The following is a 21,819-nucleotide window of genomic DNA, read 5'->3' on the forward strand; positions in this document are numbered from 1 at the left end:
AGGCTTGAAGTAGAGGCTAGAGACATGTGTCATGCATGTGGGATTCTAGCATGCTGCACAATGTCTACCTCCTCTCGCCATACCTTGGACACGCTAAGCTAGCATCTCTTTAATTGGATGAGACGAACCTATCACCTTTGAACCAAAAAAAGCATTTGAGAATCAAATTGGATTTAGGTTATGGGTTCAAATATTTTCACGGGTTGTAAGAGATATATTCACAAAAATCTCAAGCCATCGGCTAGGGTCTTAGATTTTGGGTTGGCAAAGCCCGCACTTGACGACAAATTCTCTATAGAGACGAGATTGGCTAGACCTTTGGATACTTGGCTCCTAAATATGTTGGTATGCCCACTTTTGATTTGCAATCGTGTCAATTGATTTTTCCTCATTTCAATTCTAGGGGATTGGAGCTTCTTTGTGGGTCAATTTGTGTTTATGATTATTTAAAGTGATTGAGGTGCATGTTTGCTTATGTTGGGTTCTTCCTATAGTAACAGGCCAAATCAAAACAAAGGTGGATGTGTTCAACTTTGGGGTGGTACTGATGGATCTCATCATTGGTGGAGGAGAGGAAGCTTGCAGAAAGCATGCATTTGGTCAGTTATTTCTATCAATTAATGGATAGTAAGCAGGCACTCCTCAGATTGGTAGATTTGTGGTTGAAGTGGGCAATGAGACAACCCAAAGTATCTTCACAATTGCTCAAGTAGCCTAGGGGAATTTCAACTTTGAATTGGAGGTTCAAGCCACGTGCCATGCACATGGGTTTTCCTGTCTCATATGCTCCATGATGTCTAACTCCTTTCACCACACACTTGGGCACTCTAATCCAGCATCTCTTCAATTGGACACAACAAACCTATTAGCTTTGAACTAGAAAAGGCATTTGAGAATCACATTGGATTTAGGTTACGGATTCAATGTGATAGGTTGCAAGAGATTTATTCACATAGATCTCAAGCCTACTAAGCGATGACTATAGGGCTAAGGTCTTAGATTTTAGGTTGGCAAAGCTTGCACTTGAAGGTTCATTCTCCATAGAGATGAGATTGGCTAGCACCTATGGATATCTGGCTCTTGAATATGTTAGTATGCTTACTTTTGATTTGGCAACCATGTCTATCGATTTTTGCGCATGTTAACTCTAGGGGATCGGAGCTTCTTTGTGGGTAAATTTGTGTTTATGATTATTTATAGTGATTGAGGTGCATGTTTGCTTATGTTGGGCTTCTTCCTAGAGTAATAGGCCATGTCACAACAAAGGTGGATGTGTTCAGCTTTGGGGAGGTATGGATGGATCTCATCACTGGTGGAGGAGAGGCAGCTTTCAAAATGCATGCATTTGGTCAGGTGGTTCTATGGATTAATGGTCCATAAGGAGGCACTCCTCAGATGGGTACATTTTGTGGCTAAGGCGGGCGATGAGACCACCTAAAACATCTTCACAGTTGCCCAAGGAGTTAACCATTGCATAAGGCTGAGAGCCTTACCAACACCCTGACATGAGCCATGCTACAAATGTGCTCTTTCTTTTGGTGGAATGGTGAAAGCCCATAGGTGACGATGGAGAGGAAGAAGAGGGCATCAATCTGGATATGACTTTTCCTAAAGCTCTCATGAAATGGTAGGCCTTTGAAGACTCCATATTATAACGCAGTATACATTGGCATACATGTTTTGTGCATGATTGTTGACGTAAAGCATTAGGCTTTCTTGACACATTTGCATTTGATTGGATGAAATTTTGTACGTTCATAACCTTTTTTTAATGAAGAAACAAATATACAAGCACTTCTAAATTTGAGTGTTTGTGTGAATGTGTGCATGTGTGTGAGGGGAATAGTCACAAGATTTGTGTATATGAGAGAGAGAGAGAGAGAGAGAGAGAGAGAGAGAGAGAGAGAGAGAGAGTATGTAACAGGGGGGGAGGGGATCTCCTATGTTTGAGTGTCCGCGTGTATGCATGTGAGCAAGAGAGAGAGCATGGGTCTGTGATGGCGAAGAGACAGAGAGTGTGTGTAACACACACACACACACACATATATATATATATAGATAGAGAGATAGATAGATAGAGAGAGAGAGAGAGAGGGGGGGGGGGGAGATTTTTTGTGAGCCCCTAAATTAACATCACATGGCCACTCATCTAGCTAAATCATTGAGTAAACTCAGCATAGAGCCAAGCCAAGCCAAGACTAGCCAAGCAAAGCAAAGCAATGCCTACGATGGAAGGGGCCTTGAAATTTGAAATTTTATTTCTTGCAATTGAGGACATTTTAATATCCCACCTTGAGACCCAAGCTGAGAGGGTCGGGTCTGTAACCATGGTAGATTGGTCATGCTACTGGTAAGAGCAAAAAGTGAAATGAACAGAAAGTGCGACATTGGGAAAATTTTCAAAAAAAGTGCCATTTTTGCAATTGCGCACTTTGAAAATTTGCTTCTCGTTGTTTTCAGCTCGGTGGTTGGCTTACAATCATTGCTTAAACACAATTCATGTTCTGCTCAGTAACTAATTTGAGCGGCAATGAGCTGCTTGTCATCTTGCACGTATTGTTCACCCCCCTTTTCATCATCGAGGGCATCAGCTGCACATCAGTCAGGGAGGTTATTCCTCTTTTCTGTTAGCAGAACTCAAGGGTGCGCTCTTTTATGTAGATATTCTCGAGGTTCAGATATGAGAATCACTCTAAGCGGGCACAACCGAGAGACGCAGGATTCATTAGTGAATGATCATGCAAGACGGGTGCCCATTATCCCAGACGACGTGATTTATTCGCAGAAGTCGCATCTAGGAGAGGAGGCACTAAAAAAACGCGCCACTCTGGGTACTAGCAAGCCTGCAACAAGCATGGAACTATACCCTTTGAAGGATTGGTGTATTCAGCATCACGAGGCTTTTAGACAGCCGAAAACATCTGTCAACGAGATCACAGTTGGATCCGAGAACGAGCTGATTGGCCTGGATCACCTGCCAAATGGATCAACTGGCTATGCTATTCTCGCCTCCCTACTGAAGAATTGCGTTCACGACAAGGCTTTGGGGTACGGTAGACATCTGCATGCTCACATGAGCTGGAACCAATATGATCACGATACATTTCTAGGCACCTGTCTTGTCCAAATGTATGGCAACTGTGGGAGCATAGAGGATGCCAGAGCTGTATTTGACAAACTACCTAATCCCAATTTGTATTCATGGAACATACTCATCAACTCCTATGTGACGAATAGGCTTAGCAAGGAGGCCTTGGAGCTTTTCCATCAGATGCAGCGTGTTGATGGTGTCAAACCAAACCATGTTACCTTTGTCTGCGTCCTTAATGCATGCACCTGTGCTGGATTGTTACAAGAAGGGCAGCTGATCCATGCCACCATTATCGATACGAGCTATGCTGGGGATGTTATTGTGGAAACTGCCCTCGTCAATATGTATGGAAAATGTGGAAGCTTGAATGATGCAAGGACTGTATTTGACCAAATGCTTCAGCGGAACGTGGTCTCTTGGAACGCCATGGTTGCAGCTTGTGCCCACAATGGTGACAGCAAGGAGGCACTGGTGCTATTCTACGAGATGCAGAATGATGGTTTCAAGCCAAATCAGGCCACGTTTGTCTGTGTTCTTGATGCCTGTGCCAATTTAGCTTCAGAAGTGGGACAGGATATCCATGTCTCTATTGTTGGGGGTGGATTTGACAGAGATGTGGTGGTGGGCACTGCCCTTTTGGGCATGTACAGGAAGTGTGGGAGCCTATGCGATGCAAAGAGAGTGTTTGGCCGAATGTCTAAGCGGAATGTGGTCTCTTGGAGTGCTATGGTTGCAGCCTGTGCCGAGAAGGGGCATGGCCAGGAGGCTCTTGATTTCTTCTACAACATGCAGCTTGATGGGCTCAAACCAAACCACATCACCTTTGTCTGCGCCATTGATGCATGTGCCAGCTTGGCAATGTTAGAGGAGGGTGAAAAGATCCATGACGCTGTCGCAGACAGTGCATATCAAGATGACATTGTTGTGGGGACTGCCCTCGTAAACATGTATGGCAAGTGTGGGAGTATGCACAAGGCAAAGAGAGTGTTTGACCAAATCCCACACAGGGATGTGATCACTTGGAGTGCTATGATTGCAGCGTGTGCTCAAAATGGGCATGGCAAGGAAGCCTTGGAGTTTTTCCATCAGATGCAGCTTGATGGATTCAAGCCAAATTGTGTTACTTTTGTCTCTGCTCTTGATGCATGCACAAGCCTGGCTGCCCTAGAAGATGGACAAAAGATCCATGCAGCTATCATTGAAAGCGGATCCGACACAGACGTTGTTGTTGGAACTGCCCTTGTTAGCATGTATGGCAAATGTGGGAATTTCCAAACAGCAAGGTCCATGTTCGGTCGAATGCCCTTGCGGAATGTCATTTCATGGAATGCCATGATCGCAATGTCTGCTAGCACTGGGCATAGCAAGGAGGCTCTTGGATATTTCCATCAAATGCAGCTTGATGGATTGAAGCTGAATAATGCCACATATATTTCTGCTCTTGATGCATGTGCAAACCTGGCAATTCTGGAAGAGGGGAAGAAGATCCATGCTGCTATTGTTGACAGTGAATTCAAGGGAGATGCTGCTGTGGGGAATGCCCTCATCTCTATGTATGGCAAGTGTAAGGGTTTACAGGATGCATCAAGAGTGTTCTTCAGAATGTCACATCGGGACACAGTTTCTTGGAGTGCTATGATTGCAGCATGTGGTCAGAATGGGCATGACAAGGATGCCCTAGGGTTTTTCAACCAGATGCTGCTTGAGCACGTTGTGCCCAACGATGTCACTTTTGTTTCTGTTCTTGATGCATGCGCTGGCTTGGCAGCTTTAGAAAAGGGGCGGGATATCCATACTGCAGTTGTCAACAGTGGGTATGAGGGAGAAATCACTGTCGGAAATGCCCTAATTAATTTGTATGGTAAGTGTGGGAGTCTGTCTGATGCAAGGAGACTGTTTGGTAGGATTCCCCACCATGATGTGATTACCTGGAATGCCATGTTTGCAGCGTGTGCTCAGAATGGTCCTGATATTGAAACCCTGAATCTTTTCCATCAGATGTTGCTCAATGGCATCAAGCCAGACCAAATTACCTTCCTTAGTATTCTTAATGCATGCAGCCACACAGGACACGTTGATGATGGCAGATACTACTTCATGTCTTTGAGCCAGGACTATGGCTTGACATACACAGTGGATCATTACATGTGCATGGTTGATCTTCTTGGACGTGCAGGACATTTGGATGATGCAGAAGACTTGATCAACAGAATGCCATTTGAAAAGAGTTCCACCATATGGTTATGCTTGCTTGGGTCCTGCAAAATCCATGGTGACGTGGAACGCGCAGCACGTGTTGCAGGTCACGTCTTCAAATTGGATCCAACCAATGATGCACCATATGTAACTCTCTCGAATATTTATGCTACAGTGGGCAGGTGGGATGACGTGCAAAAATTGCGAGAGACTATGAAGAATAAAGGTGTCAAGAATCAGAGGGCCCTTCTAATAGAGATGTAACTCTCTCGAATATTTATGCTGCACTGGGCAGGTGGGATGCTGTGCAAAAATTGCGGGAGATTATGAGTAAAGGTGTCAAGAATCAGAGGGCCCTTCTAATAGATGCTCCGCATGTAACTCCCTTGAATATTTTTGCAGTGGGCAGTGGGCAGCAGCCAGTGGGATGACGTGCAAAGATTGCAATACTATAAAGAGTAAAGGTGTCAAGAATCAGAGGGTAGAGGTGGAAAAGCTCATTTATGAATCACAAAATACGTGAGTAACATGTGATGGCTTATTTGGCTTATTTGGAACAGTAAAGGATTAAGGAGATGGGGGAGCATACTCCCTATGGATGCAAGGTGGCCATTTCTTTAAACCTCATTTCCCCTTCCCTTGTATATCTCTTAACATTATTGGGAATCCTCCAATGAGTTTGAGTGTCATGCCTCTACGAAGTAAAGCTTCCTGTTGTCATGCAAGAATTCGCTGAGTGGATGCTGATTAAGCATAAAGGTCATTCAGGGTTTATCAGCAGTGATGGCCCGCAATAGATTTTAGAATGAACCTTAACCATGGAAACAGAATGCTGAGCATTGATTGAATGAATGAAGCAAGTACAGGGATATCGACGGGGTCTGGCAACAAATGGGGGCCTCTCTTTTATTTGGCAACAAATGGGGGCCTCTCTTTTATTGTATTTTTAGAAGGCATATATTATAACAATAGAGAGAAGTCCTCAAAGCAGTGATTCATGCATGCTGGAATCATGCATTGGATCCGTGCTGATCTTGGATGAGAATCTGTCTTGAATGCCATTTGGATTAATTTTCAATCCACCAAAGTTGCATTTGTTGGAGCCACAACGCTTTGTGAGGCCCATGGCAAGGAACCTATGCTGGTGGGGTGCCACGACCAAACTGGGAACTCCCAGGTGAGCCAACTACCAAGGAAACCCCAGGCTAATCCAGGTGGCTACACAGTGAACCGGATGTGAGGCTGGAAGGGGAAGAAAACAGCTTGAAAGAATCAAAAGGAACGAGGGGGAAGCGTGAGAAGAAGCGGAAGGGAAGAAACGAAGGGGTGGGGAAGACAGTGCAGGAGAGGCAGGGAGCTAGCAGTTGTGCAGAGCCCATCAGGGAGCGACTTTGGCACAAACTGCCATACCTATACTTCTATATGCGGATGATGTCATTCTGATATTTGATATAGCAGAGGGACTACTTATGCATCCGTGAGAGTCAAGACATGAAGGTCAACTTGTGTAAAACCAAGGCCATGATCTTCAGTACCAGTGACGTGCAGCTGCAGACATTCACACTTGCAGGCGAGTTGATTGAGGTAGTCAAATCATATGTATATTTGGGATGCACCTTTACAGGTTCCAAGCTCACATGAAACTAGCAGCCATTGGCAAGATGGGAAAGACAATGGTTCCAATCACACTTCCAGCACGTGAACAGGAAGTCACTCTAGTTTGATTCTGTAGTCTGACCAGTCATCCTATATACAGGTGTTTTTTGGGCAGTAGACCTCAAAGACGATGAGTGGACTGGTTTTGAGAGACTACAGGTCATGATGCTATCTTGCATGGGCTGAGGGAAGAGATGCACTCCGCGTGACATTATCTACGCGACCCCTCTACGTAGATGCCTCATTCCAGATCATCACCTATCTGGACTGAGTCACACAGCTTGGTTGGGCTGATGTAGGCCTATAGAGGCTACCGTGGAGGGCCCTCTCATTATCTATGCAGCTTGCACTCCGCATGACATTATCTACGTGACCCCTCTACGTAGATGCATCATTCCAGATCATCACCTATTTGGACTGAGTCACACAGCTTGGTTGGGCTGATATAGGCCCATAAAGGCTACCATGGAGGGCCCTCTCATTATCTATGCAGCTTGCAGTAAAGGGAGATGAGCAGTGCTGGTATGCATGAGTTTCCAGATGGTTCCACTCGTGGCGCATGGATGTTGATCAATTACCTGGCAAGAGATTTGTTAGAAAACATGGGATAGAGCCACGTGTTGCCACCGGGATGCACCGGGTGTGGGGGTCCCACTGCTCGCCCCATAGCCATGCAGAGCCTCCCCTTCACCCAAAAAGAGCTGGCTGGGATGAAGGGAAGGGTTCTCCCTTTCTTTATATCCAAGGTTCACTGAATGTCACAGTTGCCTATGGGATTAATCCCCAAGGCCTTTTGCCACATGTCACTGCGTGAGCCAAGGACCTTTTTAGCCCCGTCTAACTTCCATCACCAACATGCTCCATGAGGGGGTTTGAGCCACACATAGCCCTATATTTCCAACACCCCTCCATGGTTCAAACTCCATGACTGTGAGCTGGCCAACCAAACACAGCTGGTCACCCACACAGGGCAAGACCAGCCTTTTCAAACTCTGACCACCCACACAGGGCACAGTCAGACAAACAGATGTCAACCACACACACAGGGCAAGGTTGACCAATCAAATGTCAACCAGCTCAGCACCAATTCACGGACAACTCTCAAGCTGACACAGGTCGTCAACTCCCTCGCCAGCCGCCGTTCTGAATACCCTGTTCTGGATGCTGTGCAACAGAGTGCAATCACGCTCGCGCAGTTATTTCTGCTGTTGCCACCGCCGTGCTTGTTGGTCATTACTGCAGTCAGAGCACACGCTGGTCGCCACTCCTGCGAGTGCGCAGTTTTCCAGGATCAGTTGCAGCAACCGCCATCAAGGACAAACAGTCACGTGCAGTACACGTGTCAACCTGTTTGAACAGTCACACAGTCTGCAGGCCCAAACCTGCTCTGATACCTGTTAGAAAACGTGGGATAGAGCCACGTGTCGCCACCGGGATGCGGGTGCGGGGTCCCACTCCTCGCCCCTTAGCATGCAGAGCCTCCTTTTCACCAAAAAAGAGCCGGCTGGGATGAAGGGGAGGGGTTCTCCCTTTCTTTATATCGAAGGTTCATTGAATGTCACAATTGCCTATGGGATTAATCCCCAAGGCGTTCTGCCACGTGTCACTGCACGCCTTTTTAGCCCCCTCTAACTTCCATTAACCATAGCCACACATAGCCCTATATTTCCAACAAGATTCATCAGATCATTTAGGTTGATCTATGGCGTATATACATCAATCAGACATGGATATTTCCCTTGTAGTCACTTGCGACCAAGATGGCCTTCTATTGAGAGCATTTTCTTCATCTGAGTAACGATCACTTCATCCTGACACCTGGACACCTACAAGACTCACCTTTCTCATGTAGTATGGCTCACCATGGGTCAGCTCAGGACCTCATCCCACAGGTTCAGATTGAGGTAGGGCGTGAGATTGCAGCTACTCTGACACAGTAGAGGCTTGAGGCTCTGTACACTTTGTGATGACCTTAGTGTTCAACGACAGTTAATGCAATGACTGATTGCAAAGGAGTTAATACTGGAAGCATTATTTCCAAAGGAGGTTTCCGCTGGAGAGAGAATTTCTGATGCAGCTCTTTTTAGAATTAGTTGATAAAGTGTCTCCATTAACTGAGAAGAGGAGGTGACTTCAATATGTGTTTCATTACTTTGTCTTGATGCCCAACAACAAAAGGAAGAATTTAAATCTCATTTTTGTTTTGCAGGTTGTCAAGATGGATGAAAGATGTATGCCAACAAATTGATCCTACCTCTGAAAAAATCGAATTTCATTGAGACAAAGTAAAGTGTGGTATTTTCTAGTCAACTTTCTTCTTCAGGATTTAGTAGATGCCTTTTTTGTAAGATGTTAAGCCAAGGACCAGCAGTGGAACGAATTTAGAAAACAACATCCGTCCTAGAGGAGAGCTAGAAAGTTCAACTGAAAGAGTAGGCAACCATGGGTTTCCATGTATACACTCCTCTTGTGCAAGAATTATAGACGGTAGCAATTTGTGATTTCAAGGTGTAGGACATTGAAGCACAAGTGTTGTTTGGGAGATATTGTATAGAGTGCTGGCCAAGGAAGGGTTCCTAGAGGCTGAGTTTATGGGTTTTATGGCTGATGAGGCTCATGCTAATTGGAGAGCTGGAAGAAGAGCTTCAATGGTGGAACTGACAATGTTATGAAAGGAAAGGAAAGATGATGTCTATTTCACTGGGCTCAAAGCCTCGAAGCAATTCTTGTAGTCCTATAGTCAATAAGAATGTACGGTAAGGTGCTGAAAGTGGAAAGATCCTCCATCAAGGAAGTTGCAGAGGTGGAATTAAATACTCTATACAATTGGCTAGTAATGGGCATGTCAAGAGTAATGACATCCGAGTGCTAGACGCATGGATCATGTTGTGGCATGCAAATGTTTCACATTTGGGGACACCATATCTCCTCAAGCATACCAGATTTATTGTAACTCGAGCAGATCTTGCAGAGTCAATTCATGGCACTTGGCTAGCTTCAATGGATAATGTGAAATATGTTGTGTTAGGCTTGCATTGGATACTTGTCTACTTCCATGTTGCGAAGTGCTATATATGCTTCTTTCTATTTTTTCCCCTGAAAAACCAACCATACCAATCAGCAATCCGAGAGGCGCTGCTGATCATGGGAAATAAAGAGAAAAACCGGCTGTCAGAAAAAAGCAGACTGTTTTTAGAGAACCCAGCTCATTGCCTAGAGAATTTCTGGAATAGGGTCTAACAGCCAAGTGGGAGGACTATACATCCAGCTAATACCTCGCTATGTAAATACATAAAAGATACCCGTAGGCCAAGCCTTATAGAAACACCCCAACCAAATTGTAGTGGGTTACCCAGATGTTCTAAACAGTGATTTTGGCACCGTCTCCAAAACACATTCCTATCGAGAGGAGACTGGATGCTGCCAAGAAGGGGGAGTCACATCCTTTACCTCAATCCGAAAGGTGCTATGTCCATGGATCCTGTTTACTAGGGTGACCATCTCGATGGAGAAGGCATGGCCTCCCTTTGTCAACCAGGTTTTGGTGGCCCAAGCAAAATCCCTAGGGGGCCCTTCGGATAGTGGCTCTGTTGCACAAGTTGCATTGTGTTGCATGCTAGAAATGACCCAACAGAGGGTACGCACATAGGATTGCCCAGGAGCTCACACAGTGTGCGTGTGGGTGTGGAATCACAAACTTCTTAAACTTATGTGCATAGATGTGTGAGCCAGTAAATAGACAATGTCTGGCCGACCAGTCTGTGACTGGTCCAGCCCTATTAGGGCTCACAAACTGGGGCTTTTATGGCCCACTCTTCTAGGGCCTTGGCCCTCCAATCAAGGCAAGGGCCCAGCCTATATAAAGGCAGGTCCCTGCCTCATGGCAGCCTCCTTTGCTGCTCTAACAGGCCTCATCCAGCCCCGTACAGCCTTGTACAGTTGCGCCACCTGTCCCAGGTCTGCACACCCTTGTACCTTGTTCTGTACACATGCTGATGTCAGCGCCACTTGTGCGCCTCTATTCAGGGCCTATTCCAGCCCGTGACCTGCTCTGCAGTTCTGTCTTGCCAGGTCAGATCCAGGGGTTCATGCCCCCGCCATCTCTCTTGCACAAGGACTTTTGTGCTGTCCACATGACAGCTCATGTGCTGCCCATGTGGCAGCCCCATTCTCTGCCCATGTGGCAGTCTATACATCACTAGGTCAACCTCCCCCATGCTCTCCTCATATGGGGGCTTACAGATGGGGAGGTGACCATTCCAACACTCCCTCTCACCGACACATCCAGGCCCAATGCCAACAAGTCGATGATGATGCTCCAATAACTCCTTGGTCGTAGTCCTTTGGATCACTTCGATGTCGAAATCTTTTCCTGGCTTTTCATCCAGTGGCTCCTGCTCCACCAAATCAGGTTCCGCTTCCGCACACCATCTGGTACAGAGGTCCATCTCAAGTTGTCAGATGCCTTTGTGAAAATGAAGGACAGCATGGAGCGCTTGGTACCTTCCAGGTGCGTGGCTGTTGACACTGACACGATAGGATTACATAGGCTTTTGGTGGGTGCCTCGATGAGGTACAGGGTTTGCTTTCAGAGCAAGCACACAGGCAGTACGACAGTCTAATAAGTACTTGATATTTTACATTTGAGCCTTTATAGCATGCTGTGGAGAGACTCTGCTCTTCATTTGTCTCAGGTGATACGAGATTGGAAGGAATTGGCCTTCTTCGAAGGCAGAAGGGGAAGTATTGGTGCTTCTTGAAATCTCGAATGCAGATTGCTAGAAGGTGATGGACAAAGAGTACTGAAGCCAAAAGTGTACCTGCTTGAGAACTCAGCGAGAGTTCATGGTCCAAGTTATCTGCAGATATTCATTGGTTGCAGACCCTGCCGAAGGAAGGATGGGTTGAAACAAAACCTCAGAGCATGGTGCCTAGAAGACTCCAGGTTGTTCACTCATTATGAGGGGGACAACTGGAAGATCGTGACGGTTGGATTGCTCGAGTTCGAAGGCGCATGCCATGCACAATGAATTGCAGTCCATTGAGAAAAAACAAACTTGGGATGTTGTAGATTTGCCACCAGGGAAACATGCCATTGGTACCAAATGGGTTTTCAAAGTGAAAAGGAAGCTTGATGGGTCCATCGATTGGTACAAGGCAAGGCTGGTTGCCAAAGGCTATGCACAGAAGAAGGGCATAGATTATGAGGAGACTTTTGCTCCTACATTCCGGATGACCACCATAAGGTCAGTTATTGCCACCATGGCTGCAAATTTTGTTTGAAATGTCCATTAGTTGGACATAAAAACAGCTTTCCTTAATGGGGACTTGCAAGAAGAGGTTTATGTCAAACAACCTCTTGGATTTGAACTTTTTGGCAATGCACTTCAAGTTTGCAAGCTGAATAAAGCTTTATATGGGCTGAAACAAGCCCCACATGCATGGTATGCCAAGATTGATGCCTTCCTGGCAAGTAAGGGGGTTACATAGTAGTCCCACGGAAAGCACCCTCTACATCAAGAAGGATGGGGGGGATATTTTGGTCATCATTCTTTATATAGATGAGATTTTGCTCACAAGGTCAAATGAGGAAATAATTGTAGATTTCAAATCTGAGTTGAAAGCTGAATTTGACATGACAGATTTGGGCATGTTAAATTTCTATTTGGGGATCCACTTCATACAAGACAAGTGTGGCGTCGTTATGTCTCAATCCAAGTATGTGCAAAAGCTCTTGGATAGGTTCAACATGCATGATTGTAAGCCTATAGCCACTCCCATGGAGCCGGGGCTGAAGCTTACTATGTATGATGCAAGTGAATCAGTGGATGTCACACTTTACAGCCAGGCTGTTGGATGCCTCATTTATTTGTGCAATACAAGGCCCGATATTCAGTGTGTAGTATCTCAAGTGAGCAAGTATATGCACAGCCCAAAGACTACACATTGGCAGGCTGTAAAACGCATCTTCCGTTATTTGCAAGGCACAAAGTCTTATGGCTTGATGTTTCCCAATGGGGGTGACTTGCAGATGCATGCTTACAGTGATTCAGATTGGGCTGGAGACTATGATACCAGGCAGTCCACTAGTGGCAATTGTTTCTTTTTGGGCAAAGCTTGCATTTCTTGGCTGAGCAAGAAACAATCTACAGTGGTTACTTCCTCATGTGAAACTGAGTATAGGGCAGCTTTCACAGCAACAATTGAATGTGTTTGGCTAATAGTTAGAGTGTCCTTCTCCAATTCTCACTGATAGTAAGAGTGCTATAGCAGTGGTAAAGAATCCTGTGTTTCATGCTCGCACGAAGCACATTGAAGTTCATTATCATTATGTCAGAATGAAGTTGCATGCAAGGGAGATCGGTATGATCTATGCATCAACACATGACAATGTTGCAGACATCTTCACCAAAGCACTTCCACGTGAGAAGTTTGAGGCATTTCATAGTGCCCTAAACTCTTCTCCTTTTGGTGAATGATCACTACATTGTACACCACATTGATGCTGTAGGGGGGTGTTAGAATTATTAGTATATTCTAGACAGTGGCCAATGTAATGTAATAAGTAGGTTAGGGGTGATTTTTCCCTCATTGAAGTTTTTTCCCCTAACCACAGCCCAATCCCTAACTACGGTTAGTGGATAGGATCATAGTTCCTAGGAGTTTCGGAAACGGGGAAATGGAAACGGTCGAGAAACAGTGTTTTGGAGTTTCGGGCACGCAAAGAACCGGTGGAAACGGGGATAGGATCATAGTTCCCAGGAGATTCGGAAACGGGGAAACGGAAACGGGCTGGAAACGATGTTTTGGAGTTTCGGGCACCCAAAGAAACGGTGGAAACGGACTTTTGGTTTATAAGGTTAATAAAAAATATATTATATATGTAATTATTATTAATACATATGTCATACAACAAGGCCTGAGAGGACAACAAGGAGAGGAGAGGGCAAGGGCTGAGGAGAGCAAGGAGAAGAGGGCAACGGCTGAGGAGAGCAAGGAGGAGAGGAGAGCAAGAAGGAGAGGTTGGAGAGGAGAGCAAGGAGGATATGCTAGAGAGAAGAGCAAGGAGGGGCAGCGGGCTGAGAGGGGGGTTGAAGGATGAGAGGAGAGCAAGAGGAGAGGCTGGAGAGGGAGAGCAAAAACCGCCCTACCCGCCGATAGGGTTCTAACTTCTTACTCGGTTGTTGAGGCGGGTGTGTGTGTGTGTGCTGGTACTTTTGGTTCTATAGCTGAGCATTGGTGTCTACAAGCTCTTACATTGCTGCTCTATATATGCGTTTCCTTAGATAAATTCCAGAGGCACTGCAAAAGAAAAAAATTAAAATTAAAATTATTTTAAAAATGCATGTCCGAAATGCTGTTTCTAGTTTCGGAAATGGCGAACCGTTTCGGGTGTCTAGAAATGCCGTTTCTGGGCACTATGGATAGGATAAGGGTTTTGTCACTTAGACAAAACCCCACTCTTTTTCTTGTACTTCTCACTTCTTCTATTTAGACGTTCAGTTCACTCTTGCATTCTACTCCGCTTTGTCTCACACCCCTGTGGGGACCATTCCAATGACCAACTTGAATTTCTAAGGGTTATTTGCCCCCTCTTTGGGGCCAAACCCGAAATTCACCCCCAAGGCACAATTTCCTAAGGAGAACTTCGCACACTTCGCAACCCAAGGCCTTGCCCGCTTTATTTCTCGGGGTCTAGCCCACATGCAAGCCAACATGCATGTGCAAAAATTCACGCCGTCGTGGCATAGGGCATGCCCTTCTTACCCTTGTCATCACCGTCGAGTCCGGGTGTGCAAGCTCCATGGATTTGAACCGTGATTTCTGGTTGGCAATGTGTCGTGAAGCTCTGCTGTCCACAGACCAGCCTTGCTTTCCTCCACTCACTAAGCTTAGCAATGCTCAATGACCAAGAAGAGCTCTCCTGCAGTCACGTTGGCTGATTCAGATTTGGTCTCTTTGGACTTCGACGACGACTTCTTTTGATCTACCCACTTCTTCTGGCAGTCCTTTCCAAAGAGGCCAAGTTTCTTGCAGTAGAAACACTTCTGGTCTAGGGTCCTTTTCTTCTTTTCTGCATCCCCAGACTTGTCACCCTTGGAGTCTTCTTTAGCCTTCCCCTTACTAGAATTGACTTTGTCCTTTGCTAGAAATGCCTTGTCATTGTTGTTGTTGTAGAGCTTCTCTCTAGCCTCCTCCTGCATTAAGAAGGGGCCCAACTCCTTGAATGTCAGAGGTGTCGTCCTCTCTCTTGCTGTCACAGTAGTCATGAAGCTTTTGAAACTCCTCAGAAGCATCCCAAGTACTAGCAATGGCAATTGCTTAAGTCCACCTTCTAACCACCTGATGGTAGCTGATCTCTCACCACCTTCACCTTTGTTAGATGGTCATGTACCTGATCCCCTTCCTCCAAGTTCATGTTGAACAACTGGTGCTGGAGAGATAGGATCTTGGGTGTGTTGTCTGTCTTCGTACAAGTCCTTTAGAGCCAGATAGGATCTTGGGTGTGTTGTCCGTCTTCGTACAAGTCCTTTAGAGCCATCCACGCCTCACCTGATGTACCAGCCGTCTGAAAATGTGGAATAACAAAGTCCACCATCGTCCCTATGATTAGTGCAAGGGCCTGGGCCTTTGCCTTTCCATGCTTCAAGCTCGTCTGGATCTATAGCCATGGTTATCTTTCCTAAAGCATCCTTGATGTCTGTGGGCATCAGATCCACCCCTATTGTGATCTTCCAAAGCTTCCCAGCCAATTGATGGCTACAGATCTTTACCTTTGAGATGGACAAGTTTGTCCCATCAAAAGCTTTCTTGCCTCTCCGAGATTTGGAAACAGTAATTGAAGGAATGGGGGCAGCGCCACCACCAGAACCACCTCTAGAAGGCACTGCACTATCTCTGGAATTCTTTGAACTGTTTGTTTCTCAAAATTACAGACAAATGAACAGAGGACGTGCTGTAGAAATCAAACAGTCTCAGCACACAGCTTTTCTTTGAATCAGGGTCACCTTCGAACGTGGAGGGGACTCCTTCCTTCAGAGTGAAAACAAGGGATTTGTATACCATGTCAGAGGAACAGGGTATGATTCACTCAAACCTCACACAGTTGAAATTAATCCCAGAAACCACTCTAGACACCCTCACAAGAGAGAGAGAAGATAGGAAAGATGAACAAACTTTATTCATCCACAAAGGTGGGAACCAAAGCTCAGAACAAAAACTGAGCACAGAACTTCCAGCCAGGGTGCTGGGTACGAAATGGTAATCTAGATGATTAAAATGCTGAGATCTCTCCTGTTGAACAGTCCTCAACTCTGTCCAAGTCCACACTGCCTTGTAGAAGGGCTTCAGTGAATGTGATAAAGTGTGGGTGTGTTGATTTGTATAAATGGATGCTCAAGTATGTCAGGGTGTGTGGATTTGTATTTAAACTGTGGTCTACAACCACTGTTGGGCGCTGATGACGTCAGTGGGGATGTCATAACTGCACTATGTTGTGTTTTTAGAGGGTGAGTTTGGGCATATTCCTGGATTCATCTAAACAAATGTGATAAAGTGTGGGGATTGTAGAGGGGTTTATATAGGCTGGAAATCAGCCCCTACTACCTGATTTAGGCTGCTGCTGCACCGACTGGATCTACAGACTGCTACAGTCCAGACCTGCTGGAAAAACGACTGCCTACACCCTGGTTTTACGCAGGGTTAGGTCATCTATCTTAATCCATCGCAGCAGATTCAGGTCCTTTATCCCTGTAGCCATCCCTCCGTACTGATGCAGACTTCCTGCACAAGCATATGGTTCAGGTACCCCCAACCCCTACAGTTTACTGACCCTTGTCCTCCTCATTTGGGGGCTCATAGGTGGGTCAGTGACTTCTAATGGGTCTAAGGAGAAAAGAAAGAAAAGAAAGAAAAGAAAGAAAGAAAGAAAGTTTATAAAAGTCTTCAGAAGACCGATGGGTCTATGAGACTGAAAATCCTGGTACAAACGAGCTGTGTTGGTGGAGCTAAATGAGCATCCACACCAATGCAAAATGCAGAAAATGCAATGGTCGACTATATATCAATCTCATCATCATAGGACATCAGGGTGGATGAGGCAATGGAGGCATGAAACTCAATCTGCACAACAGCCAGGTTTTTAGAAGAAAATAAATATAAATACCAAACAACAGTTGTCATATATGGAAGGTGAAACTCAATAGCCATATATAGAACGTGAAACTCAATCTGCACAACGGCCAGGTTCTTCGAAGAAAAGGTATCTTATAAATACCAAACAACAATTGTCATCACTGCAGTACAGTAAACTTTCACCATCAACATTAAGAACTCACACTTGTCATTGTAGTAAAATAACATACTAGGGTTTAACGCGCGATGGAATTGTAGATGAACATTGCAGCCTTCAGCCAAACACTGAGGACACCTTTGTCTGCATCCTTGTCTGATCTCTCTCTCTCTCTCTCTCTCTCTCTCTCTCTCTCTCTCTCGGTGTCCTCACATTTATCTCTGTCCATCTCCTTGTTTCTCAATGATCTTCTCTCCGCTCCAACCTTTTTTTGCTTATGCCGAACGACGACCGTGCTCCAATGATCTAGTTCCCAATCAGCGCAGCTTTGGAATTCTCCATACATCCTGGCAGCGCATTAACTCTCTGCCCACTTCAAAGATTAGCTGAACATAAACCTTAATGTGACACCATGGGCGACACTTCTTGTCTTTAGTCTCAGCTCCACTTTGTTGTGACTCTTGCATATCCTTCGGGATTACGCCACCTGCTAGCGCCATTGCTTACACCTCTAATTCTCCTTGAATGTCATTGCAGCTCAGCTGTTGCTGGATATCAACACAGGTTGATTTCTGTCATCATGAGTCTGGTGGCTTGCTGTTCAGCTCCAGCTCCTCTTCTCTTCAGTACTTCGTCTTTTGACTACAGCGGCCCCTCTTCTTAACAACTTGGCCTTCATCTTTGATACTCCATGAAACTGCTATTCAACCTGCTTTTACCTTGAATTAGATAGAGAAACCTCGACACTTATCAAGTTGAAATAGTCAATCAATATGTCCTCATCTTGCAAACACAGTCGAGCCCAAACAAGTCATTATGACTTAAATGGCATTAATTTGATTACACTAACGTATTGACATTAACACACAAAATCTTAACTTGATTACTTAATAATAAAAATTTCAATATTTAACTTTTAACTTGATAACTTTATTATTTAGATTTACCAAGCCAAAATTTCATAACTTAATTAATTAACTCAAATACACTTTATATTAATGTTTTCATCAATGCAAAATACGTGTTTAATTCAACAATTGCAAAATACTTAAGCATAGATTACTATAACTAATTAAAAAATACATGATCATTTTATGATCAGAATCAATGCATCTTGCAAAAAAAAATTTGTTCAAAAATATTACTTCATTAAGTATGAATGAAAACCGCAAGAGCAAGCTTAAATACGGGAGTGCATCATGTCATGCATGAGGGAAAAAGCCAGCTCAAAACGAGCTAACAAAAATCTAAGGTGGAGGTTGAAAGTGCCACCTCAACCATGAAGGAGACTCAGAGAAGAAAGGAGATCCTCTTCGACTTTGAAAAAAGTACCTCTCTTGGCAGTAGCTGCTTTGAAGGATCCCTACATGCTCTCCCAGATGGCCAATAAAGGTGTGCATAGTATCTGTCCATATACTAGCCATAGCCTGGGAGGAGTGAACTTGAGAACCCTCCGTCTCCTTCGTACATTTGGCCCTGCAAATATGCCAAGCTGCAATGCTAGCTAGAGTCTCCCATGATGTGTCCATCGAGGCATGAGCAGCTTTGAAAGGAGTGAAGGAAACATCCTAGAGAGAACAAGACTCCACAGAGTGTTATAATGAATGTTGAGTTTGAATCATGTCCCTCGAAAGTCACCTAAGGGTCAGTAAGAGAGAACCATGTCATTGATCCCTAAGTCATGAAGAAGGGTGCTCTATGAAAAATGCTAAAAATCTTAGCAACACCCTTCTAGATCATCCTCGCCTGTCTGCACTCCTAGAGGCAATGCTGAATTGACTTAACTGTTGCATGGCATCGAGGACAAGTAGGGTCAGCCCCGAACTTGGATCTCCACAGGTTCACTGCAATTCCTCCGTGCATCGAAAGCTAAAAGAAGAGAGATCTTTCTATTCTTGAGTAATTTTCAGAGCCTCCTTCAAAAGTTTTTCTGCACCTCTGTAGAAATTTAAAAACTGTCCTAATGATGAGCTCTAGAGGGCCTGCAACCTCTACGCTAAGTTGAAATCTCTTGGCATATCTGACTGTGTAACGAAAGAAGAGGATGCTCTTCTCTTGATGCTCTTCATCAATCCACTCCCACTCCCTTGCGTCCCATTGCAAGAACCTAATGGGGGAACCATCATATAACCAAAGTCTCTAAGACCCAAGTGTCAAGAGAACACGGTCAGGATCAAGATACCACTGAGAGTCCTTGCTCCACTCCATGTAACCTGCAATCCTTACAGGCTAGAATCCTCTAAAGATCTAAGAAGTCAGCCTTCTGACTGAACATCAAAGACAAGGGTCTCCTCAAGTGCATCCCGCAAGGCAATAACTTCTAAAGGAATACCCGTCCCTGTAAAAGCTTCCAACCAAGTGGACTCTATGATAGGCATGTCATCTATATCTATCCGTTGTGTTGGTATGGCTACATCTTTCTGCTACATCCTAACTGTACTCCCTTTGAGGTGGCCAATTGATACGAGTCTATGATCTTGTGGAATCTTTTTGAAAGCCTTCCAGGCATCTACTGTAGAAGTAGGTTCCTTCTCCCATCTAGACCACTGCATATAATGTGAATCTCCTAGTGATCTGCCATGCACATCCAAAATAGTCATTTCACATGATTGGCTGCCTGAATATTTCTTCGCGAGAGGAGGGTGGAACTCTCTGAAGAGTTCCTCTGAAGCTGTCTCAAGCTTTCAGAATGGCAGCCATGAGAGGGATCTAAGATGGATTGAAGTAAATATTTATCTCGAGTTATCCATCCAATCTCCCCCATGAGAAGGTGTACAAGACTGAATGCCGTGCAAGAAATAATTTTTCCAAGACTTATGTCTAGGCATCAATCCTCTCACTACAAACTTGTAGAGCAAGGCCATACACTGCAAGTTCAGATCAATAATATTGAGACCACCTTCTCCTATGGGGAGAATGAGGGTCTCCCAAGCCACCTTGGCTACAACATCTGAGGTGCCATCTAACCCACTCCAAAGGAAGTTCCTGATAGGTTGCATGAGTTGAGATATACAACCTTTAGATTTGCACCAACGTGAGCTAACAAACCAGGTAGTAATTGATAAAACCTGGTTCACAACCACTACTCTGGATACGAGGTTAAGTCTGGCAGAACTCCAAAAAATGAGTTTCCTCCTAATGCCCTTCAACACAGGAGCAAATTGATGTGTTGGAGAGATGCCCACCCCAACCTGGCATCCTAAGTACCTGATTGAAAGACCCCTCTGAATCCAGGTGAATCCTATGTCAATCCCCCAGTATGGAGTGTCCTCATCACTAATCCAAAAGCCATTGGATTTGTTCCAATGAATATGAGCCCCTGCTGCAATGCAAAACAAATCCAAGGCTGTCCTGAACGAGGCGAGTGTTTGTGGTGTGACATCCAAAAAAACAGCCATATAATTTGCTAACTCACAATCCAATAGCTCATCCTCTTGCCTCATCGAAAGACTCGGCCTTATAATATTAGCTTGAGCTCTAAGGTAATAGCTCATAGCTTCAACCACAAATAAAAAAAGAAAGGGAGCTAAAGGGCATCCCTGACGGACCGATTTGGTGATTTGAAACCTATCTTTCTTGACTCCACCAATGAGAATCTGGCTATGGGCTAATTTATAGAGAGATGACACCCCTCTGACCCATGCATCTGTGAATCCAAAGCGAGCGAGGATACCCTCTAGAAAGCCCTAGTCTACTTTGTCATAAGCTTTCTCAAAGTCCAAGAGTAGAATGGTAAGCCTATGGCCATTATGCATGGGCCAGTCTCAAAAGCCTTCCAAAATGAGAAGATGTTATCGAAGATGCTCTTGCCATGCGCAAATCCTGTATGCATATCATGTATAAGATTCGGAAGAAAGGGCTGCAGACATAGGCTCATTGCTTTTGCTAAGATTTTGTACAGATTTTGTACAATGTACCCAACGGAGTTATCGGTCTCCACTAAGACACTAAATTCCTGCATCCCCCTTTTGGGATAAGATAAATAAGCCCTCCATAAGTGAGTCTGGCATCTCACTCGAGTCCCAAATGCCCTGTAGGGTTGAGGTAATGTGATCCCTAATCTGATCCCAAAATGAAATAAAGAAAGAGGATGTAAGCCCATCTGAACCAGGGCACTTGCCCTTGTGAAGGGGAGAGAGAGCAGTCCTGAACTCTATATTGGTGCATGGTGCATCAAGTGAGACTATCATCTCTCTAGTCACCAACATAGGTAAGTGCTGCCAAATAACAACTAAAGCGTCATCTCTGGCTTGTGTGTCAAGATCTGCTGTAAGAAGGGAGGCATAGAAATATGTGGCTACCTACAAGACGGTCGGCATCTGGATGTGTTTGTAAAACTTTGTCTGAGTCGACAAGTTGTGAAACACTCCTTACTATGTCTAGGGCCAAGAGTAGAGAAGAACTGCTTGTTGACCCTACCTCGTGTCTGAGTCCAAAATGACTCTTTGGCATGAAAGGCATACTCTGCTCTCTGATCTAACGGTGACTGTTGTTGAGCCCTTGCTATAGCAAGGCACTCCTGAACCCAAGCATCTACATGCCTCTTCTGCTCTTCCCTCTGAAGAGCAGCCAACTGTTGGCGGAT

At 45.0% G+C, this 21,819-nt stretch overlaps 1 protein-coding gene across 1 annotated transcript; it reads left to right on the forward strand.

Moving 5' to 3' along the window:
* Nucleotides 1-2,748: 2,748 nt before the first annotated feature.
* On the forward strand, nt 2,749-6,488 carry LOC147894115 (putative pentatricopeptide repeat-containing protein At3g01580). The gene has a single exon (XM_087385105.1). It carries the CDS (start codon nt 2,855-2,857, stop codon nt 5,549-5,551), a length of 2,697 nt encoding a protein of 898 aa, XP_087241231.1. The 5' UTR covers nt 2,749-2,854; the 3' UTR covers nt 5,552-6,488.
* Nucleotides 6,489-21,819: the final 15,331 nt, after the last annotated feature.

Source organism: Dipteris shenzhenensis, chromosome 14 (assembly GCF_047967505.1).
Source record: "Dipteris shenzhenensis isolate YYH24624 ecotype China chromosome 14, Dip_SZ_1.0, whole genome shotgun sequence".
Classification (NCBI taxonomy): Eukaryota; Viridiplantae; Streptophyta; class Polypodiopsida; order Gleicheniales; family Dipteridaceae; genus Dipteris; species Dipteris shenzhenensis.

What these genes read in the sequence shown, in the direction of transcription:
- LOC147894115 (XM_087385105.1), top strand. Translation starts at nt 2,855, where the DNA reads ATGGAACTATACCCTTTGAAGGATTGGTGTATTCAGCATCACGAGGCT.